The sequence below is a fragment of the Aquila chrysaetos genome, chromosome 19 (assembly GCF_900496995.4).
Source record: "Aquila chrysaetos chrysaetos chromosome 19, bAquChr1.4, whole genome shotgun sequence".
Classification (NCBI taxonomy): Eukaryota; Metazoa; Chordata; class Aves; order Accipitriformes; family Accipitridae; genus Aquila; species Aquila chrysaetos.
The window spans coordinates 26,272,351-26,291,417 of NC_044022.1; the positions used below are offsets into that span (position 1 = coordinate 26,272,351).

General features: G+C 50.3%; 2 protein-coding genes across 3 annotated transcripts; both read left to right on the top strand.

Annotated features, from left to right (window-relative positions):
• Positions 1 to 26: 26 nt before the first annotated feature.
• PAAF1 (proteasomal ATPase associated factor 1) lies at positions 27 to 13,618 on the top strand. Its single transcript, XM_030042626.2, has 12 exons — positions 27 to 140; positions 220 to 260; positions 825 to 928; positions 1,344 to 1,433; positions 5,630 to 5,728; positions 6,430 to 6,580; positions 8,702 to 8,896; positions 9,254 to 9,345; positions 10,551 to 10,666; positions 11,728 to 11,810; positions 12,219 to 12,301; positions 13,198 to 13,618. The coding sequence occupies exons 1-12, from the start codon at positions 94 to 96 to the stop codon at positions 13,273 to 13,275; spliced, it is 1,179 nt and encodes a 392-aa protein (XP_029898486.1). The 5' UTR covers positions 27 to 93; the 3' UTR covers positions 13,276 to 13,618.
• A 119-nt stretch (positions 13,619 to 13,737) lies between these two features.
• DNAJB13 (DnaJ heat shock protein family (Hsp40) member B13) lies at positions 13,738 to 18,372 on the top strand. Of its 2 annotated transcripts, none has more exons than XM_030042506.2 (8): positions 13,738 to 13,948; positions 14,194 to 14,297; positions 14,632 to 14,793; positions 15,293 to 15,450; positions 16,781 to 16,894; positions 17,318 to 17,431; positions 17,527 to 17,603; positions 18,167 to 18,372. In XM_030042506.2, the coding sequence occupies exons 1-8, from the start codon at positions 13,881 to 13,883 to the stop codon at positions 18,318 to 18,320; spliced, it is 951 nt and encodes a 316-aa protein (XP_029898366.1). In that variant the 5' UTR covers positions 13,738 to 13,880; the 3' UTR covers positions 18,321 to 18,372. The 2 variants fall into 2 exon arrangements, 1 of the variants encoding a protein (XP_029898366.1); XR_003927525.2 differs by having other exon boundaries at positions 13,766 to 13,948; positions 17,527 to 17,681; positions 18,167 to 18,266.
• Positions 18,373 to 19,067: the final 695 nt, after the last annotated feature.

The window sequence follows — 19,067 nt, forward strand, 5'->3', positions numbered from 1 at the left end:
GCTCATTGGAAGACGCCTTCCCCTTTCCGCTCTCGCCCCGCGGGGGTTGACGGGAAGGAAGGAGGCGGAAGAGGTTGTGGGCGCCTCGGCAAAATGGCGGCGACGCTGCGGATCCAGAGCGACTGGAGCCAAGCGCTGAGGTGGGTACGGTCCTCCCCGTCCCCTTCCACTAGTCCCGGTCCCCTTCCCCGCACTCACTGCCGCTCTTTCTCTCCGCAGGAGGGATGAGGGAGAGGCCTGGCTGAGCTGCCGGAGCCCTGGTGAGTGCTGAGGGGCCTGAGGAGACCTCAGAGGGAGGCGGGCTGAGGGGGTGTCTGGGGGGCTCGAGGGAGCCCTGTGTGTTAGGAGGGGGTGAGGGCGGTTGGGGGATGCATTGTGGTTTGGGGGGGGGGTGAGGGTGGTTAGGGGGTGCTGTGTGGTTTGGGGGGGGGGGGGAGGGCAGTTGGGGGGATGCCCTGTGGGTTAGGAGGGGGTGAGGGCGGTTGAGGGATGTTCTGTGGGTTAGGAGGGGGTGAGGGCAGTTGGGGGGTTGTCCTGTGGGTTAGGAGGGGGTGAGGGCGGTTGGGGGGGTGTCCTGTGGTTTGGGAGGGGGTGAGGGTGTTTGGGGAGTTGTTCTGTGGATTAGGAGGGGGTGAGGGCGGCTGGGGAGTTGTCCTGTGGATTAGGAGGGGTTGAGGGTGGTTGTGGGGTTGTCCTGTGGCTTAGGAGGGGGTGAGGGTGGTTGGGGGGGTGCCTTGTGATTTAGGGGAAGGTGAACTGAAGGGGGGGGTCTGAGGGGTGGTCGAGCTGATGGCTGCTCTCCCCGATGGCTGCTCTCCCCGCAGGGAAGCCGACCCTGTACGGCAGCCTGACTCGCCGCGGGCTCAGCACTGAGGGCGTCCCTGACATCGCTGCCTCCGAGGGCTTCGTGGTTGGGAAAGTCACCAAGGTGCCAGGGCTGGGGTGGAGCGGGGGTCAGTAACTGTCTTCCATGTGCGAAAGAGCGATACTCTTACAACAGTCAAAATAGCAGCCCAAAGCTGTCGCCCAGGCCCTTGCATGGTCCTGTCCAGCTATCCTGGGCCTCCCGCCTCTGCAGTGTCCTGGAGCTGGTTTGTAGCATTCCATAGTCAGGCTGGGGCTGTGTGTCATGGCTGGCCAGGCCGTAGTGGCCATCCCTTGCCACCCAGGGCCTGTATCTTGAGGAGGCGTAAGGAGACGAGCCCAATGCTGCACCTTCCATCAGTCTTCAGGCTGTGAGAGACCACAGCTGGGTCCAGACTGTAGTTCTACCTTGGCAGCCTCTGTGTTTCAGTAGGTGTAAGAGCACTTCTAATTCTTTTCCCCTCTTTTTCCTCCTCTAGAAAAGCATTCTCGTTTCTTGTCCTCACGAAAATGTGTCCACCAAGTTCCTGGCCCCATACACAACTTTTTGTAGAATTCATCAGAAAAGTGTAAGTAACCTTGTGAAGTGAATGAGAAATAACTAGAAGCAACCGTGAACTTTCACATGTCTCTGACCATTGCATGCTTGTTCTGAGGGATGGTCTGCAGCATGACTTTGTGTGTGAGCTAGGTAATGAAATATATCAGACTGTAAGAACTTGGGAAACTTGATGATGGTTATGTTTAGCCCCCAAACATAATCTCTAAAATTCTTTAGACTGTTTTCTTGCAGGTGATGTAATTTCTGCTCACTTCAGGCCCATGACAGATCCTCCTGTAAAGGAATAAGATATGTGAATTAGTGTGTCAAAAACCAAGATAAAAATAAGAGGTTCCAGGCACTGATCTCTTCATCTCTGACTGGTTCAAATCTATCCCCAGTTTATAGCAGCTGTTTGCTCCTATGTAATGAAGTTGTCTGTATTTGATATTTGGTGTATGAATTTGTTTGTGGGGGTGGGAATTGAATATTGCATAAACTCACTTTGACCTGGTGAGAATTCAGATACCAGAAGGGCCCAGCTTTTATTTAAAAAAATAAATAAATTGCATGAACTTCTCACTTATTTAAAAGCAGTCCTACTTGTTTTGCTGAAAAATCTTTCTTATTGCACCCCCATCGCTCTGTGGGTGCAACAAGTAACAGCTTGTCACTAAACTGTGATACAGAAAGGCTGACTCTGACCTGAAATTTCATTTCTTCGCTCAAGAGAGGCACATAACTTGGCTTTGCTGGAAAGTAGTCTATGTTTTTGCTGAACACTTAACCCTACGTGGAAATGATCCAAGAAACTACAGAGTGTGTAGCCTGCAGGTACAGCCGGCTGCCCTAAAGGGAGTCCCCTGAAAGCTCCTGGAGATGTTTTAGTACACTTGTCTCATGATTTATTGAGTAAATGGTTGTGATAAACCCAGCTGAAAATGCTGAAAAGTTAGTCTCTGTTAATGAAGCTTAAAAGTGGTATAAATCAAGGTGCGTTTTGACATCAAGGCAATTCTGCATCTCTACAGCTGTTTTAAGAGGAAGTGGGGCTCTGCTGAGAGACAGAGCTTGGCAGTAAGGCAGCTCCGGAGACAGAGGTGAATCACTTCTCTGAGCTTTGTGCTACTTAAGAGTCCCCAGCTGCCCTTTTGTGTGATAAATGGAATCAACATTCAAAGCACAGCAAAATGGAAATGCAGGCGTAAGTGTTTAGTCTGCTGTCAAATGGGTGTGATGGGTTACAGCTGCACTGCAGATCTCTCCTCTGGAAAGCAGCTGAAGCAATATCTATTAATATGTAGATGAGTTTAAAGCTGGTGTGGACTAAGCTCCAGTTATCCTTTTACCTGCTGCCTCTTGTTCTGAGCACTCGTGCTTGGCCTTGCCTGTTTATGTATCCCTCCTGAAAATTTGAGGATATGTCAAACGTCAGTGAGGCTTTTCATTCCTCCTTGAATGACCTTCACAGGTGCTGCTTTTTTTCTTTTTTTTTTTTAACTAGGGAGCAAATTACCACAGATTGGTTTGTTATATAAAATGCCACTCAAGTTAGAGTCATAGAATCATTTAGGTTGCAAAAGACCTTTAAGATCAAGTCCAACCATAAACCTAACACTGCCAAGCCCACCACTAAACCATGTCCCTAAGCGCCACATCTCCATGTCTTAAATATGTCCAGGGATGGTGACTCAACCACTTCCCTGGGCAGTCTGTTCCAAGGCTTGATAACCCTTTTGGTCAAGAAATTTTTCCCTGATACCCAACCTAAACCTCCCTGGCGCAACTTGAGGCTGTTTCCTCTTGTCCTATTGCTTGTTAACTTGGGAGAAGAGACTGACCCCCACCTCACTACAACCTCCTTTTCAGGTAGTTGTAGAGAGCGATAAGGTCTCCCCTCAGCCTCCTTTTCTCCAGGCTAAACAACACCAGTTCCCTCAGCCGCTCCCCATAAAACTTGTGCTCCAGGCCCTTCACCAGCTTCATTGCCCTTCTCTAGACATGCTCCAGCACCTCAAAGTCTTTCTTTTAGTGAGGGGCCCAAAACCGAACACAATATTTGAGGTGTGACCTCACTAGTGCTGAGTACATGTTACCAGTGTATTTCTCATGTTACAGATATGTAAGTAAATGTACTTAATGGCTGTTGTAATGGCTAAACCATTACCTTGTGCTCTTATTTAAATCTTTTAATTCCTGTTTCCATTCCCGATTTTTTTTTCAAGTGGAGGTTGAGTATTGATCCTGCACCCTGTTAAAATTAGCTGTGATTTGAGCTGTCAGAGCTTTTCAGGAGAGGAGTTTGGTCTGATCCTTGCTTGGACAGGAGAACTTATGACTGAAATGTGGCATGTCATGTCCCCACAAGCTCTGGCTGATGCACATGCAGCAATAGGATACCATAGGATGTCCTCCTTAACATCGGGAAACAGCTGGAGACTGATGCAGGTCTGTTATGCACTTGGTCTGCCCAAGGCCATCATCCTTAAATCTTGGGCCCCTAGCTGTCATCTTTTTTGGCAAAGTCTCTCAATCTACTCATATCTTTGGGTTTGCCTGTGAACATGGTAGTAAATCTGACTGTCTCTTCAGGCTGGCTGCTAGCTAAGGCTGAGCCACGTGCAAGAGGGAAGACAAAGCCTGGTCCTGTTTGAGAATAGATAATTGTTCAGAAAAGCATTTAATCTGAAGCCTGGCATAAAGATGAGCAGCCTCATCCCTTACATACCTGACCAGGTGGTTGCGACCTGCAAGCGCACTGACGGACTGTGCAAGTTAAGACCAGAAACCTGTGCTTTGTCATGCTGGTGAGGGGGTTGGAATGGCGACGGGACTGTAATCTGCATTTCTTGTGGTGGATCTGCATTTCTCACTTCTGTCAGTGGATTTTACCACTGTAGTATTTTCTTCTAATCCATGGAGTGCAAATGCAATTACTAGGAAGCTTTCGGAGGTAATACAGCATGACTCCAGTATCCAAATGCAACACTAGTGTTAACCTTTGTTCTAACAAAATCTATATTGTTGTTTTTGCAGCCTCTTTAGTGTTGCTGCAATCTGTATTGGAAATACCTCTGTCACTTGGGAGATGTAATTGTTTCACTCAAGGCTAGAATACCTGTTATCTTAAATTATTTTAGAATAGAATAGAATATTTCAGGGACCTGCAATGATCATCTAGTCCAGCTGCATTTATCCACAACTAAAATGCATCTGCCTTTCTCAAAAGGCAGCAATAATGTCTGGCATCATGGAAAGGCTACCCTTTTTCAAGAACATAAGATTAACATCTGCTCTCTTCAGAAGTATTCAGCTTTCCCAGTGTTTATGCAAAGCAGGCAGTTGTTAATACCTTAGTGTGATAGACTGTGAGGAGTTAGCCTGCCTGTATAAGGAACTAGTTTTGAGTCAGTGTTTCAGAAAATTTAGGTTGTGCCATTGGCTTCATAAATATCTCAAACAATGTCTTGTGGGCTTGTGAGTCAGGGCGCTCTCAAGCTGGCCAGTTATCTTGAGCTAGCGTGGAACAGCTTGGCTCAATTTCTCAGCTGTGTACAGAAGTTGCTAGAAAAATCCAGATTTCTGCTTCACCTGGGGTAAACCTGAAATACAGCTGCTGTCTCTGCAGGCTTCTGACTCAGCATTTCTTTTTCACCCTGCTTTGCAGATCTCTGCAGAGTCACAGGCAGAGAATAACAATTTCTCTGTCAAATTTGGTGGCAATTACAAGAAATCTAGGGTGCTTCGTGCCAGGTTCCAGTCACCCAACTTGTCTGAGCCCTGGCTGCGGGTCAGCCCAGATCAGCAGCTCACTCTTGAAGGAGGAATGCAGCAATCTGTGTAAACAGATAAATTGAGGAGGATTTCTTTTTGTGCTGCCCTTGTCCTCTAGAAAAGCCCTGCTGTTCAGGATCTGCTTGTTTTTCGATTTCTTAAGGGCTTAATTAATACCTCGTAAAACATATCAAGAGGGTGAGGTGAGAAAGCCTGTGGCGTCCTTGCTTTAATGTTAAGATATTATCAGGCTGAAAATGTTTAGCTGGGACTATGGAAGCTCTTCTGGGTGTTTTAAATGAGTCCAGCAGTGTGTCTTGGGGAGATAATAGTGCTGAATGATGTACTTGGCAGATGTCCCCCAGTACAGAGTTAGGGTCTTGAGCAGAAATACCTATATACAGGGTCATTCATATAAAGCTAATGTTTGGTGGTTTTACCCTCCTGCAGATTACCTGTCTTGATATTTCCAGTGGTGGAGGGCTTGGCGTGTCTACCAGCACAGATGGGACCATGAAGATCTGGCAGGCTGCGAATGGAGAAATAAGAGTAAGACTGTCTAAGCTTTGACGTTGTGTGTTGTCTGTGACATTATTGAAGTCATTCGGCCGTGACTTTGGTCAGGCTATCCACACGCTTTTTATTGAAAAGCTAATTGAAATTTGACATCTCGGTGGTTTTAAGTCAAAACTGTTGGAAAACATGACTTCTCCCAAGGGAAATGATGCTCAGCAATCCAGAGAGGAGTCCCAGGGTGAAAATGAGAATGGGTACTTAGGAGTGACAGCTTGAGTGCAGAAGGTAACTGACAGCTCCTAACCTGCATGGTACAAGCACTGAATTTCTTCTGCAGTAGAGAAGAGGTGAGGAAGAAAAGACTCCTGCCTGTGATGGATTAACTACATCATGGCTATCTGCCTTACCAGTTAAGGTGTTTCTCGTGGAGCTTGACCTGTCCCCTGCTTGTTTGGCAGAGGATAAAGACATTTAACCTGTAATAGAAACAAATGTAGTATCCTTTGCTATGTAATTAGCTACTTAAATGGTAGAGGGAAGGTGCAAAGTGTACCTGCTACCTCTTTGACTGCCTCAAATTCAGATGAGTCTGTTCCAGGAACACAAACCCAGAGGATTTGAACTTAATCCTCTGCCCACGTGGTAACGCCAGGTTTTCCAGTGTCATAGCTCAAAAATTGCTCGGCATAAGGTTGATAACAATGGAACTAGCACATAGTTCTTTGTTTTTCCAGAGACTATTGGAAGGCCATGTGTATGATGTGAATTGTTGCAGGTTTTTCCCATCGGGCCTCGTGGTTCTGAGTGGGGGAATGGATGCCCAGCTAAAGATCTGGTCAGCAGAAGACGCCAGCTGCGTAGTAACATTTAAAGGTCACAAAGGAGGTACAGAGTACTTAGCCTTTAGAATGCTTGATCTGCCTTGTGTATAATTGCCTTGCACCCGAGGACTAATGTTCAGTCGCCAGCCTACTGCCCTTTGTGCTGTGCATTTGTATTAGATGTCTGGAGTATCTTTTTCAAGCTCCCAGAACTTGAATAAAAAGATCAGTAGTTGTTGTATTAGACAGATGAAACTGTTTCTCTTGCCAGCCTGTGTTTTCCTCATTAATTAAAGTAAAAGGAGGGAGGATGCAGTCCATTAGTCTGTCATGAGTGGCAGAGGTCGAGGCAGAGGGCATTCTGCTCCTCCAGGGCAGTCTCAGCTCTCCAGAGCTCTGACCTGCATTCAGTAGCCTTGCTGCCTGCACTGAGAATGCCTCCTGCTTGCACCCAGATCATCCTGCTTACCTTCAGTTGCTCCACAGCCTTTTCCTTTTTTTTTTTTTTTTTTCCTTGCCCAGAAAAGCATATAGCAGTTTATTATGGTCTCGCAGAACTCAGGCAGGCAGTTACGTGCCTCGAGGACACGTGCTGTTGAAAGTGAGTAAAGCAGAACAAGAGGAGCTGCAAAGATAATTAAGTGATTATTTCTTAAGAAGGGCTGGAATAAGCTTGTTCACCCTTGTACCGAGGGCAGATGTTCAGCTCTGCCCCTGCTGATGGTCGTGCTGCTGAAAATGAGAGAAAATTCTTCACCCTCCTTGTGTCCTCATGCAGAGGATGCACTGGCCACCTTACATGGTTGAGTTTAGTGCTGTTCCTTGCGTTCAGGGTCTACGCTACAAACTCCTCCAGTTGATGCTGTCTTAGTCCTAAGGAAGAACTGCAAGGGAAGGCAAATGAGCTACCCAGAAAGGCTCCTGAGAGCTGTGATTGAAGCAAGTTTCTGGACAGAGCCTCTGTTAATCTCTGGAAAGAAGATTTGGTTTCCAGGACCCCTCGTTCACAAGCAGTGTGGATTTATACGTAATGCTTAAGCAGGCTCCCATTTTACTCCTGTTTACACCTGGCCCACAGCACAGTGGCTGGTGGTGCTGTCTTGTCATGGTGATTGCTTCCTAAGGGATGCCGACTTGAATGCTTGGGTGATCATGAGCAAGTCCAAGTGAACTGTGGATGTGGCATCAGATGCCCAAAATCCTGCTCCTAATTATCTCCTCCCTGAGAAACTAGCTGCTCTATACAGGCTCATTTTCCCTGTCTTACAAGATGCTAGGCTTTATTGAAAAGGTTAGTTAATAAGCCATGTGGCTGGCTGCCTGAAACTTGATTAACTTGAAAACTTGTCTTGTGCTGAACCTGCCATTGTCCTCATATGATCTATTTGTGTGGATTCAAAATACTTTCCTGCAAATGTCCTGTAAACAAAATGTGGCAGGCAATGTAACAGAGCTTTGGTCAGAATGATGTTGACTGGCTGGCTCCTGATGACTCTGAAGTTGACTTTATTCGCTGCTTATAACTCCAGCCCAAACTGCTGCAGTTGGTTTGCTTGGCTTGTCCTGTCATTTAAGCTTGTCATGTTTAATGACTGCTTCTGTAGGGAAAGTGTCAATTAAATCTTCTAACCATCTGACTGTTCCCTTCCAAAAAAACACTGTGTCATTTTTCAGATCTAGACTCAACAGCCTGCAGTGAAGTATTTAGGGGATATTAGCACCTGCAAAGACTGCTCTTCTGATGTTGCTGTAGCTGGATAATGTGGATGCTGCTTGCCCCACACCTTTTGGGATTATCCAGAGCTGGACTTGGCAACATTTTAAGAGTGCTGGGCCAGACTGTTTTCTGACCAAGTTAGAGGTTAATTTTGGAGGTAGAAATTCAGCAGCAGCTGCGGTATCAGCTCAGTTCGAGGTGAGGTGTTGCCGATCATTTTATTGGTAATATCTCGCCTCTGTGTTGGGCATGTGATTTGCTGGGAGCTGCTGTCTCCCATGTACATCTTTCTAGATGCAGTGGCTCCCTGCCCCACGTCACACACCACACAATTTGGCTGTGTGTGACTGGTGGCACTCTGGGGACAGTGGCTTGGGGCTTGTAGTTTAGTTCACCTTGGGAAATAAGATGCTTTGTCTATCTGCCTTCCATGCTGTCTGTCTGAGCATGGTCTTTGCTTTGATGCAGGTATTTTGGACACTGCCATTGTGGATCGGGGAAGAAATGTCCTTTCCTGCTCTAGAGATGGCACTGCCCGCCTCTGGGACTGTGGAAAATCCGCCTGTCTGGGTGTCATTGCTGACTGCGGCTCTCCTGTCAACGGCATTGCTGTGGGCACTGCTGACAACTCGTTGAACCTGGGCACGCCTGAAAAAGCTCCTAGTAAGGGTTTTTCTCTTAAAATTCAACCTTTGTTTCCCTTCCCCAAACTGCTTAGGTTTGTCATCAATAATCCTGAGTGCTTGACATGCTGCTGTGTGCCCTTGTTCCACCTATGGAAGGGAACTAGGGTCGCCAAAATAGAGCATTCCAGTCCTGCAGAGGAATTGAGCCTTATCAAGCAGTTTGAGTGATTAAGACAGGAGTCTGATTACTGTCCTGCCTTGCTGCATCTGGTGTCTTAGGGTATGGAGGAATGGTGTTACGGGTTCAGCAGGGGTGATCCAAACTGTCAGGTTTTGGTACCATCAAGACTTGTTGCGTAGCCACTGCTGCAGTTAACTATTGTCCTTTTGTCAGGTGAACGTGAGATTGGGACAGAAGGGAAAATCCTGCTGCTGGCTCGAGAAGACAAGAAGCTTCAAGGAGTGGGACTGCAGAGCAGGCAGCCGGTAAGGAGTCTGAGACTCTCAGAAGTACCTGCCTGGGAGAGTGCTCTGAGACGCTGCTATAAAATCAGCTCCGTGGCCCCAGTCCCTTTGTTTCTATTGCTGCTGCAGCAGCTCCTCAGTTTGTACACTGCTGTTCACGTGGCTGTGTGGAGCACTGGGGTGAGGAACTGAGCCAGGTTAAACCTAGATAGTTTACCTATCTAATTATTCAGTGTTATTCCAGCTCCATTCCCCAGTGAGGTTCACCATGTGGCACAGAAGGGGACAGAACCAGGCTGGAGGTAGGGGAGGGCTCATCTGCCTGCCTTTGGTCTTACGCTGCAGGGAATACTCCCCTGTATGTATTCCCTGGAGGAGAGACTAAAACCTGGTACAATAAAGGGATGCTTTCTCTCCTTCCCGCTGGCCAGATTTTTATGTGGGTGTTTGAGGAGGAATTGCTCACGATTTAACCTGGGTATGGAGGAGACGGTATTTAAATTTGAACAGTGGCCAGTAGATGTCATTGTGAATGCAGGAACTGCAGGCTGTCTCATCCAGCCAAGGTGTAAAGTTGCTGTTTGTTCTGGCAGGTGTTTTAAGCAGTGTGTGAAGGGGACCTCAGGTGGTCACCAGTCCATCTTCCTCTTGGCAAAGGGAGATGGAGTTGGTAGATCTCGGGTATTGAAGATCTTATCAGGCACTCCTGGTGATGTAGCAGATTAAACTGCTTGTGGTGCTTGTGGAGAGTAAAATTTGGGTGGAACAGATAAGCTCACCAAGGCCGGTCAGTGAGATGGCAAAGGCTCACCTGGAAGAAAACTCACAGCCTCTGTAACGATGACTGCAGCTCTGGGAGGAATGAGTGGTCTTTGCCAGCCTGCCGTGCAGATCTGGTCTCGCTGCTCCGTGGGTGTCTGAAGATTAGTCTGAGCTCAGTAGTGGTTTGCCTGTCACAGTGACACATCCTTTCTCCAAAGGACACCCAGGAGCATTCACTGATTGCAGTGTCTCTGCTGACTGGGCAAAACTGATCCTGGAGCACTGTTCCCTTCTGTGTTTTGGAGCAGAGCTGAGGGGTTATTAACCTCTGGGTTTGCCAGTTTGTGCCGTGACTCGTGGAAGTGATGTACTGACTTCTAAATAAATTATTGCTTCCTTCTCCTGGGTGTCCTGTGTCCTCATCCATGAGTGTCTGACACTTGAATTTGTTCCTATATTCCCAGGTGTTCCTCTTCGTTGGATCTGATGCGTTCAACTGCTGCACATTCCTCTCAAGTACCTATATACTAGCAGGGACTCAGGATGGGAACATATATCAGCTGGATGTGAGAAACACAAAGTGAGTGTGTGCTTGGGGCTGCAAGTATTTAAATGACTGCTAGTTTTTTGGCCAGGAAAGAGAGCCAGATCGAGGGTGCTGGCAGACAATGCCCTTTCTGAAGCGTGGATACAGCCCAAGCCATGGCACCGTGAGCTCCTGAGCCTCTTGCAGCCATTTCTTTCTCTTGGGGAGCACTGGGGAGGGTACTTTTGCTTGGGTTGGTGATCTGATGGGATGTTCTTTGGGAGGTGCCTTCTAAAAGGCTATAGGCTCTGTGTGGGCTCCTTTAGTTACTGAAAAGCTTTTCAGTCTTGATCTGTGACCAGGGGTGCTCTTGGCATAGCCTGACCTCTCAGATTATTGCTTTTTTAAATATACATAAAAATTGTGTTCATATATTGTGTACTGTGCATATTATGTTATATATGAATATTTGTGCGATTATATATAATCTATGTACATAAAGAAGTTTTCTGCTAAATCTATCTACAAGCATAACAGCAGTATTCCTCCCACCAAAATCACGGGCCCTTCCTCTCCTTCACCGATAAGACCTAAGTGTCTTTGTAAGGTCTATGCTTTACCCCGATCCTCATTCCAGCATAGGACTGGAACTGAGCTGTCGCTGAGGGCAGGAGCTGCTCTAAGTTGGTTTTTATTGGTGTCAAAGGCGAGCTCCGAGCAGGGAGGCATGCAGATGGTGCTTTTGGGTCGGGGCTGGAGAGGCTGGCACCAACATCTGAAGAGTCTTTCATGCTGGATGGGCTCCAAGCTTTTGTCTGTGCCTTGGTAAAGATAATTCCTGTCTATGATCCATGGAGGCATGCTGATGTTCACCTGCTAGCTACTCCCATTTCCATCCTTTGGCAACATCTGCGGGAAAACCAGGGCTGACTTCCATCTGCTTCTAGAGGACAGAGACTCTTTGCTAACCACTGATCAAGTCCCCATGTCCTGCACATTCTCCTCATGTATCTTTTAACTACGAGCTCACACTCTTCTTTCAGTGTTTGCACATTGGAGTGGACTCTTGACTATAGACCATAATACTCATCCCTTGTTTCTGCTCCTTTTTCTAGCGCTCCAATCCAGGTCATCCACAGATCAGGAGCGCCGGTGCTTTCGCTGCTCCCGTACCGAGATGGATTTATTGCCAGCCAAGGTAACTCAAGTCCTGTATTGTGCCAGTAGGAATTGTATAATCGAATCGTGGAGTTTTCTGCTCTTTGGGTATTGCTCTCTTAGAGAGAAGTGCTGGCTGGCTGGGCAGAGTGTCCGTGGCAAAAAGGGGATGTAGTAGGAGCTATATTACATGGTTGCTTTTTGCCTTGTGATTTCTCTTTCCCTGTGCCCCTTCAAAATAGGGCCTCTAAGTTGCCTCTCAATGATTAAAGCCTTTTCCCATCTCTCTGACATTCTCACAGCACTTTTCCCTCTTCCTGGGGACTCTGTCCCTTGTGATCAGTCGTTTCTGATGGGCCTGTTAGTGCTGTTTGTAATTAAGAGTGTGGCTTATTTCACTAATCGGCCACTGTTCTTTCCTTGCTTCATATCTGTTCTGCTCACGTAGGTGATGGAACCTGCTTTATCATTCAGCAAGACCTCGATTATGTCCTTGATCTCACAGAAGCTGACTGCGACCCTGTGTACAGGGTAAGGAATACTGTGTATCGCCCTAGATAAAGGGTGCAGGGAAAGGTGATGCCAGGTAGCAGGCAGCTGCCTTTATCTCAGGATTTGGCAGCCTGCACAATGGGTTCCTTCACACAGTTGACTTTTAAGCTTATTTTTTTTTCTAGCTGAATAATCTTAATATTTTGTGTAAACAAATCCTCTGTGGTATACTCTGGCGTTATCTCCATCATGCAGGAGCAAAACTGAAGCAGTGGAGTAGCTTGGTGGTTGGAGTAGCTCTGGCAGAACTGTGTTTCTGTAAAAAGCGTGAATTAATTATGCTCGGAGGATCATTGGGGTAAAAGCAGCAGCTGGCTGCACAGTGCTGCCCATCTTCTCTTGTCCCCTGGTGACTCGAGACCAGAAAATGGGTCTTGCTGTTATGTTTCCAGACGCCTCGCTGCGCTTGTGCAGGTCGGGGAGGGCGACCTGGGTTCCCTGGGCTTTCAACCTGGTGGCACTGGTGGAAGTCAGCTCTTTTTTTTAACCCATTCCAGCTCTGCGGTCCAGTTCCCCCCCGTCCTAGCCAACGCGCACCCTCAAGGGGTAACCCTCAGCCTCGCGTGGAGGCTGAGATTTGACCCGCACAACTCATTGGCATGCGCAAAACACGAGAAAACAGTGAAAAAAGTTATTTTCCCTTTCGGATCTAACAGAAGAACCCTTGTGTGAGCACTTACCTGCTCCCTAAGCTCCTGGTAAAACCTAGAACTGTTCTTGGAAACCTGCTGATGCTGTTTCAGGGGACGCTCGCCTCCTCTTCCCTCTGTAAAAGCCCAAAAGGAAAGTTGATCTCTGAGAATTTTACTTTTAACTGTCACTTGGGAAATACTATGCTTAAATACTACTTCCCCCCACCCCCGGCTCTTTTTCAGGTGGCTTCCTGGGAGAAGCAAATTTACACATGCTGCAGAGACGGGATAGTGAGGAGATACCAACTTTCCGACCTTTAAGTGTTCAGATCAGCCAAATAGTGGAGAGATGTGTCCAAATAGCTCTTCCACGCTTATTTTCCTGTACAGTGTGTTTGAGATGTGTATATAGAATTTTTTGAGGCTATTGTGATGACCAGGCTCTATACAGAGGTTTTTGGTGACAGGTAATATTTCTTACTACAACACAACTTTGATCATTTTTTAATTCTGAGAGCGTCTTCGAGGTGTGAGAGAGGATCTTGTGTTGCAATAATTTTTTTTCACTGCTGAAAAACTGCTGTTTCTAAGGAGGGGGAGGACGGGGGGCGATGCAGGCGACTGTATCACGGTATGGACTGAAATAAAGCTACTGCTTTGATAATACCTGTGTGGAAAAGAAATTTTCCAAGAAAACTTCTTTTAAAAAAAAAAAAAAAAAGAGAGAGAGAGAGAAGGGGAAAAAAAAGGAGAAGGGGAAAAAAAAGGAGAAGGGGAAAAAAAAAGGAGAAGAGGCCTGGGGGCGGGTGGGGCCCGGAAGTACGCGGGGAGAACTACAACTCCCATGGTGCCCCGCGCGGCACGGGACCGGAAGTTCCCGTCGCCCCCCGGACGCGGTGACCATAGCAACGGGGGCGCGGGCCGCCATGGGGCAGGACTACTACGCCGTGCTGGAGCTGGGCCGCGGTGCCACGGACGCCGACATCAAGAAGGCGTGAGGGGCCTTGGTCCTGTTGGGGGGGGAGCCCCGGGGTCGGGGAGAGACCTGGGGGGCCGGGACCCTGCGGGGGGCTGCCCTTCGCCTCCCCCTGCCCCCCACAGCAGGGGCCTGAGGAGGGGAAAGGACCTGGGAGAAGCTGTGAGGGAACAGCCTAGGCTGGGGCGGGGGGCGGGGGGGTGTTCTGGGGCGCCGGGGCTGGCTACGATAGGCTGGGCTCTCCCCTCCTTTCCCCTTCATAGCTATCGGAAACTGGCCTTGAAGAACCATCCTCTAAAATGCAAGGAACCCTGGGCGCCGGAGAGGTTCAGGCGGCTGGCGGAGGCCTATGATGTGCTCAGCGACCGTAAGTGGGGAGACGGTTCTCTTCCACGCAGTTAAGGGGCAGGGGGGGTCGGACGGGGGGTGAAGCGTCTCTGGTGTGGCCAGAGGCGTGCTGAGGTCTGAACCCCCGGTCACTGGCACACCCAGGGAGGTGGTGTCAGCTTTGCAACCCACAGCCAGGATGAGAGCTGGCATATGCTCCTGCTTCCATCCCACCTGCTGCTGTTCACAAGGTGGCGGGGAACCCCCCTCTCCAGCCTCCATCCAAGCAAAACCTGGATCTCAGACTGGGGCTCTCCCCCCGCACCCAGCATGGGGGGAGCATGGCCATTCCTAACTCCTCCTTGTTCCCTAAGCCATGAAGAAAGGCATCTACGACAAGTTTGGAGAAGAGGGGCTGAAAGGCGGCATCCCCTTGGAGTTCGGCGGCGAGAACCCCTGGACCGCCGGCTACGTGTTTCACAATAACCCTGACAAAGTCTTCAGGGAGTTCTTTGGTGGAGACAACCCCTTTGCAGGTGGGTAGGGGGGCTCTGGGGGGTGGCCCAGGCCAGCCTTTGGCTGTCGTGGTGCTGTGGCCACTGCCAGCTCTGAGCTTTAAGCTTTACGGGGATGTTTCCCTGCCCAGCTACTCTCAGGTTCCTCTGGGGTTGCTGGTCTCCGGTGCTTGGAGGTTAGATCCTGACTTCCCCCAGTCCTGGGTGGGCAAGAGGCCCGAGGGGTGCGTGTTCAGGCTGTCAGCTCTCCCCAGCTACTGTTGTGACCCTTTTCTTGGAGGATTTCCATCAAAAAGAGGGGTCAGGTTGGCGAGACTGCCGTAAACATGTGAGCAAGATAAAAACACTCCCGGAGAAAAACACTTCAGCTAAAGGAGGAAGGTGGTCCCAGGTAGAAGCAGATGGGAGGTTTATGGGTGGTGTATTTGGGGTGCTCAGCTTCCACGATGAGGAGGCTCCGGGGGACACCCCTGACCCTCTGATCCGAGTGAGGTGACCCCCTCTCTGCTTGCTCACGTAGAGTTCTTTGCTGAGGATGGCTCGGAGTTGATCCTGCCCTTCGGAGGGCTGCGAGGACGAGGAGCAATGAAACAAGATCCCCCGATCGTGCGGGATCTCTGCCTCTCCCTTGAAGACCTGTTCTACGGCTGCACCAAGAAGATTAAGATCTCCCGCCGGGTAGGGGCAGTGGGGGTGAAGGAGGGGGGAATGCTCGGCAGGGTGAGGAATTTGGGGCTGGGCTCTCCTCGTCTTTGTGTAGGATGTTTCAGCAGCAGAACCTGAGGCTTTAGGGCTGGTCCCGCTCAGGGGGCTCAGCAGGCCACGGCACTGTGTCTGTGCCGCGGGGAGGGGTCGGAGCCAAACCCAGCAGAAATGCCAGCAGGATCCAAACCGGTACCCTCCTCTCCTGCCTTGGCAAAAGGAATTCAGCACGAGAGGTGATGCAAAAGCTGCTGGGAAGGAAGGGCTGATTTCAGAGTGGGGTGGAGAAGGAGCACAGGGTTTCCTGCGCTCCCCTGATTTCATTCTCACATGGGGCTGTGTGTCCTTTGTGCTCTCAGTGACCTGCATCCCCCCCTCTCACTGTCCCGGTCTCCTGGTTTCAGCCCTGAGTTCCTCCTAATCGATCTGTCCCCATTTGTTCCCGCAGCCACTTTGCTGTGGAGTGCGAGCTGTCCTTGCTCTCCTCTCTGCCGGCTCGCACGCAGCTGGATGAGCAGAGCCGTTATAACGTCCTCTCTTTGGGCACCTCAGTGTCACAGATCACCACTCTGTTTTGTCCCTTGGGCCCTGCAGAGAAGGACTTGGCAGTACCGGTGGATGAAAAGCTGGACATGATCCGGCAATGTGTGTTTGTAGCCCAGAAAGCCAACCGTGTCCTGGGCTGCATCACCATCAGCGTGGCCAGCAGGTCGAGGGAGGGGATTCTGCCCCTCTGCTCCGCTCTGGTGAGACCCCACCTGCAGTTCTGCGTCCAGCTCTGGGGTCCTCAGCACAGGAGAGACAGGGACCTGTTGGAGCGGGTCCAGAGGGGGGACACGAAAATGATCAGAGGGCTGGAACACCTCTGCTATGAGGACAGGCTGAGAGAGTTGGGGTTGTTCAGCCTGGAGAAGGCTCTGGGGAGACCTTATAGCAGCCTTTCAGTACTTAAAGGGGGCTTATAAGAAAGACAGAGAGAGACTTTTTAGCAGGGCCTATAGTGATAGGACAAGGGGTGATGGTTTTAAACTAAAAGAAAGGAGATTCAGCCTAGAAATAAGGAAGAAATTTGTTAAGCTGAGGGTAGTGAAACCCTGGCCCAGGTTGCCCAGAGCGGTGGTTGATGCCCCATCCCTGGACACGTTCAAGGTCAGGTTGGACGGGGCTCTGAGCAACCTGATCTGGTTGAAGATGTCCCTGCCCATGGCAGGGGGTTGGACGAGATGACCGTGAAAGGTCCCTTCCAACCCAAACTGTTCTGTGATTCTATGACCCAGCTCTTCTAACCCCCTTGTGCACTCCCCAGGTGATGAACGAAGATGGTCAAACAAGCACCATCAGAGATAAGATCCTAACAATTGACGTGCAGCCGGGCTGGAAGCAGGGCACCAGGATCACCTTTGAGAAGGAAGGAGACCAGGTAGTGACCGTGACGTGACATTCTGGGCCAGGTTTCCTTGAGATCAACTGCGCACTCTTTGCAGGTTTCCCATTGCTGTGGGCAGTTGGCAGCACGGCTAACGGAGCGATTCACTGTTACTGTTCTCAGAAACACTCTAAGGAGCCCTTCCTGCCTGGATTTTCCTTAGGATAGATAAAAAAATAATTGAAAGGGGTGGTTTTCTGCCTGGCATCACCTTTGCGAAACCCAGTCTGATTTCCCTTAGCTGAGAAGGAGTCTTTGATAAAAGACTCATTTTTTTCTTAAAGGAAGAAAATACCTTTCCCTTCTCTGAAAGCAGCAACAAAGGGACAAGCATTCATGTCACCTTTCCCTGTATAAAATCATTTGTTTTACACCAAACCATTTCCAGGTATCTTTATTTTTTTCCTTTCATTTCAGGGCCCAAACATCATTCCAGCTGACATCACCTTCGTTGTCCAAGAGAAACTTCACCCGAGGTTTAAAAGAGCCAACGACAACCTCGCTTGCGTCACCACCATCCCCCTGGGAAAGGTAAAGAGCCAAGCGAGGCGACGGAGCCAGCCCCAGCTTATGTTTCCCCTCTGGGGCTGCAAATACAGCTCCGGGTCCCGCTCCGTACCTTGCAGGCGCTGATAGGCTGCACGGTGGATGTGAGGACGCTGGACGGGAGGCTGCTGAACATCCCCATCAACGACATCGTGCAGTAAGTGCCGCGGGGCAAACGGCTGATGGGCTCAGGCGGTCGGCTGGGGCCTTTCTGCAGAGCTTGGTGGCCAGGGAGGTAAACGGACGCTTGGGAGGAACCTCGGAATTGGCCTGTTCTCTTGGCAAGCGCTCGGCACTTCCCAAGCATGTCGCATTGCCTGAATTACTGGGGTGCTTCAAAAGCTTTTCCAGCAGGTTCAGGGCTCGGGGGGGGTCCCAGCCTGGAGGAGGAGGAGGAGGATGCCCATTGTGGGCTACTCATGTGGTTGGGGGCCGTGTTGGTGGCAGCAGAGGCAGGGAGAGGGCTTGGCGTGGGTGGGTGGAAGACACGAGTGAGACGAGGGCTGGATGGTACAGCCTGCAGGGCAAGGAACGTGGGGACACAAGGCTGGAAGAGGAGGGCAGGCCACCGGTTGAAGCTGGAGGAGCAAACTTGCCCTAAGAAACCCTCTCAGAAGCGTGTGTGGGGCTCTGCACGTGGACACATCGGGGCTCGGGGCCGTGGCCCCCGTGTTCAGGATCATCCCACGGCTCCTCTCAGCCCCTTCCTTTGCTTTGCAGCCCCAAGTACTGTAAAGTGGTGCCAGGGGAGGGGATGCCGCTGCTCCAGGACCCCCGGCGCAGGGGTGACCTCCTCATCTATTTCAACATCACCTTTCCCAAGAAGCTCACTCCTGACAAGAAAATGCTCTTGAAAAGTGCCCTCCTGTCCTAGGGAACGACGACCTTCCCCCTCTCCTCCCACCAATAAAGCTCTGCAGCCAGCACTGTGGCTGGGTAGAGGTTGCTCCAGGTACCAGGGACCCTAAAATGCAGGATCACCCCAAAACACAGCACAACACAAGCTAAAACACAGCTTCCCCCTTGGGGAAGGGGGGGACCCCCTGCCTGCACCCCACTCAGGGCTGATGGAGCAGGGGCAGCGGGGACAAGGACTTGGGGGGGGGACACAACCCTGGGGAAGGGGCAGGGGGCTCCCTGGGGCAGCCAGGGGATTGGGGTTCCCCAAGAGAGGACACAGGAGTCCCCAACAAACCCTGTGCGGGGGGGTCTCCCAGTAAGGACATGGGAATCACCAGGGAGGGTCCCCAGCACAGCCTGGGAGGGATGGGGGGGGGTCTCCCCGGTGATGGGGGTCCCCAGCACAGCCCGGGGACTCACCAGCTGCTGCGGGGCTGGTAATGGGGACAGAGCGGGAGGGGCCCCGCTGCACCCCGGCTCTTCCAGCGTGGGTTTGAGACCTGGCGGTGGGTTGGACAGAGGTGGGGGGTCCCCCATGGTGGGGGTCCCCGGACTGGGCGCAGCCATCACCAGGGCATCAAGGCTGCACATCCCATCGCGAGGGCATGAGCCCTCCTTGGGGCTGAGGGGGGTGCATCCGACGCGGGGGGGGCAGTAGCTCTTTGCACCCACACACCCAGCTTCGATACTTTTTTTTTTTTTTCTTAATCACAAAAATTAT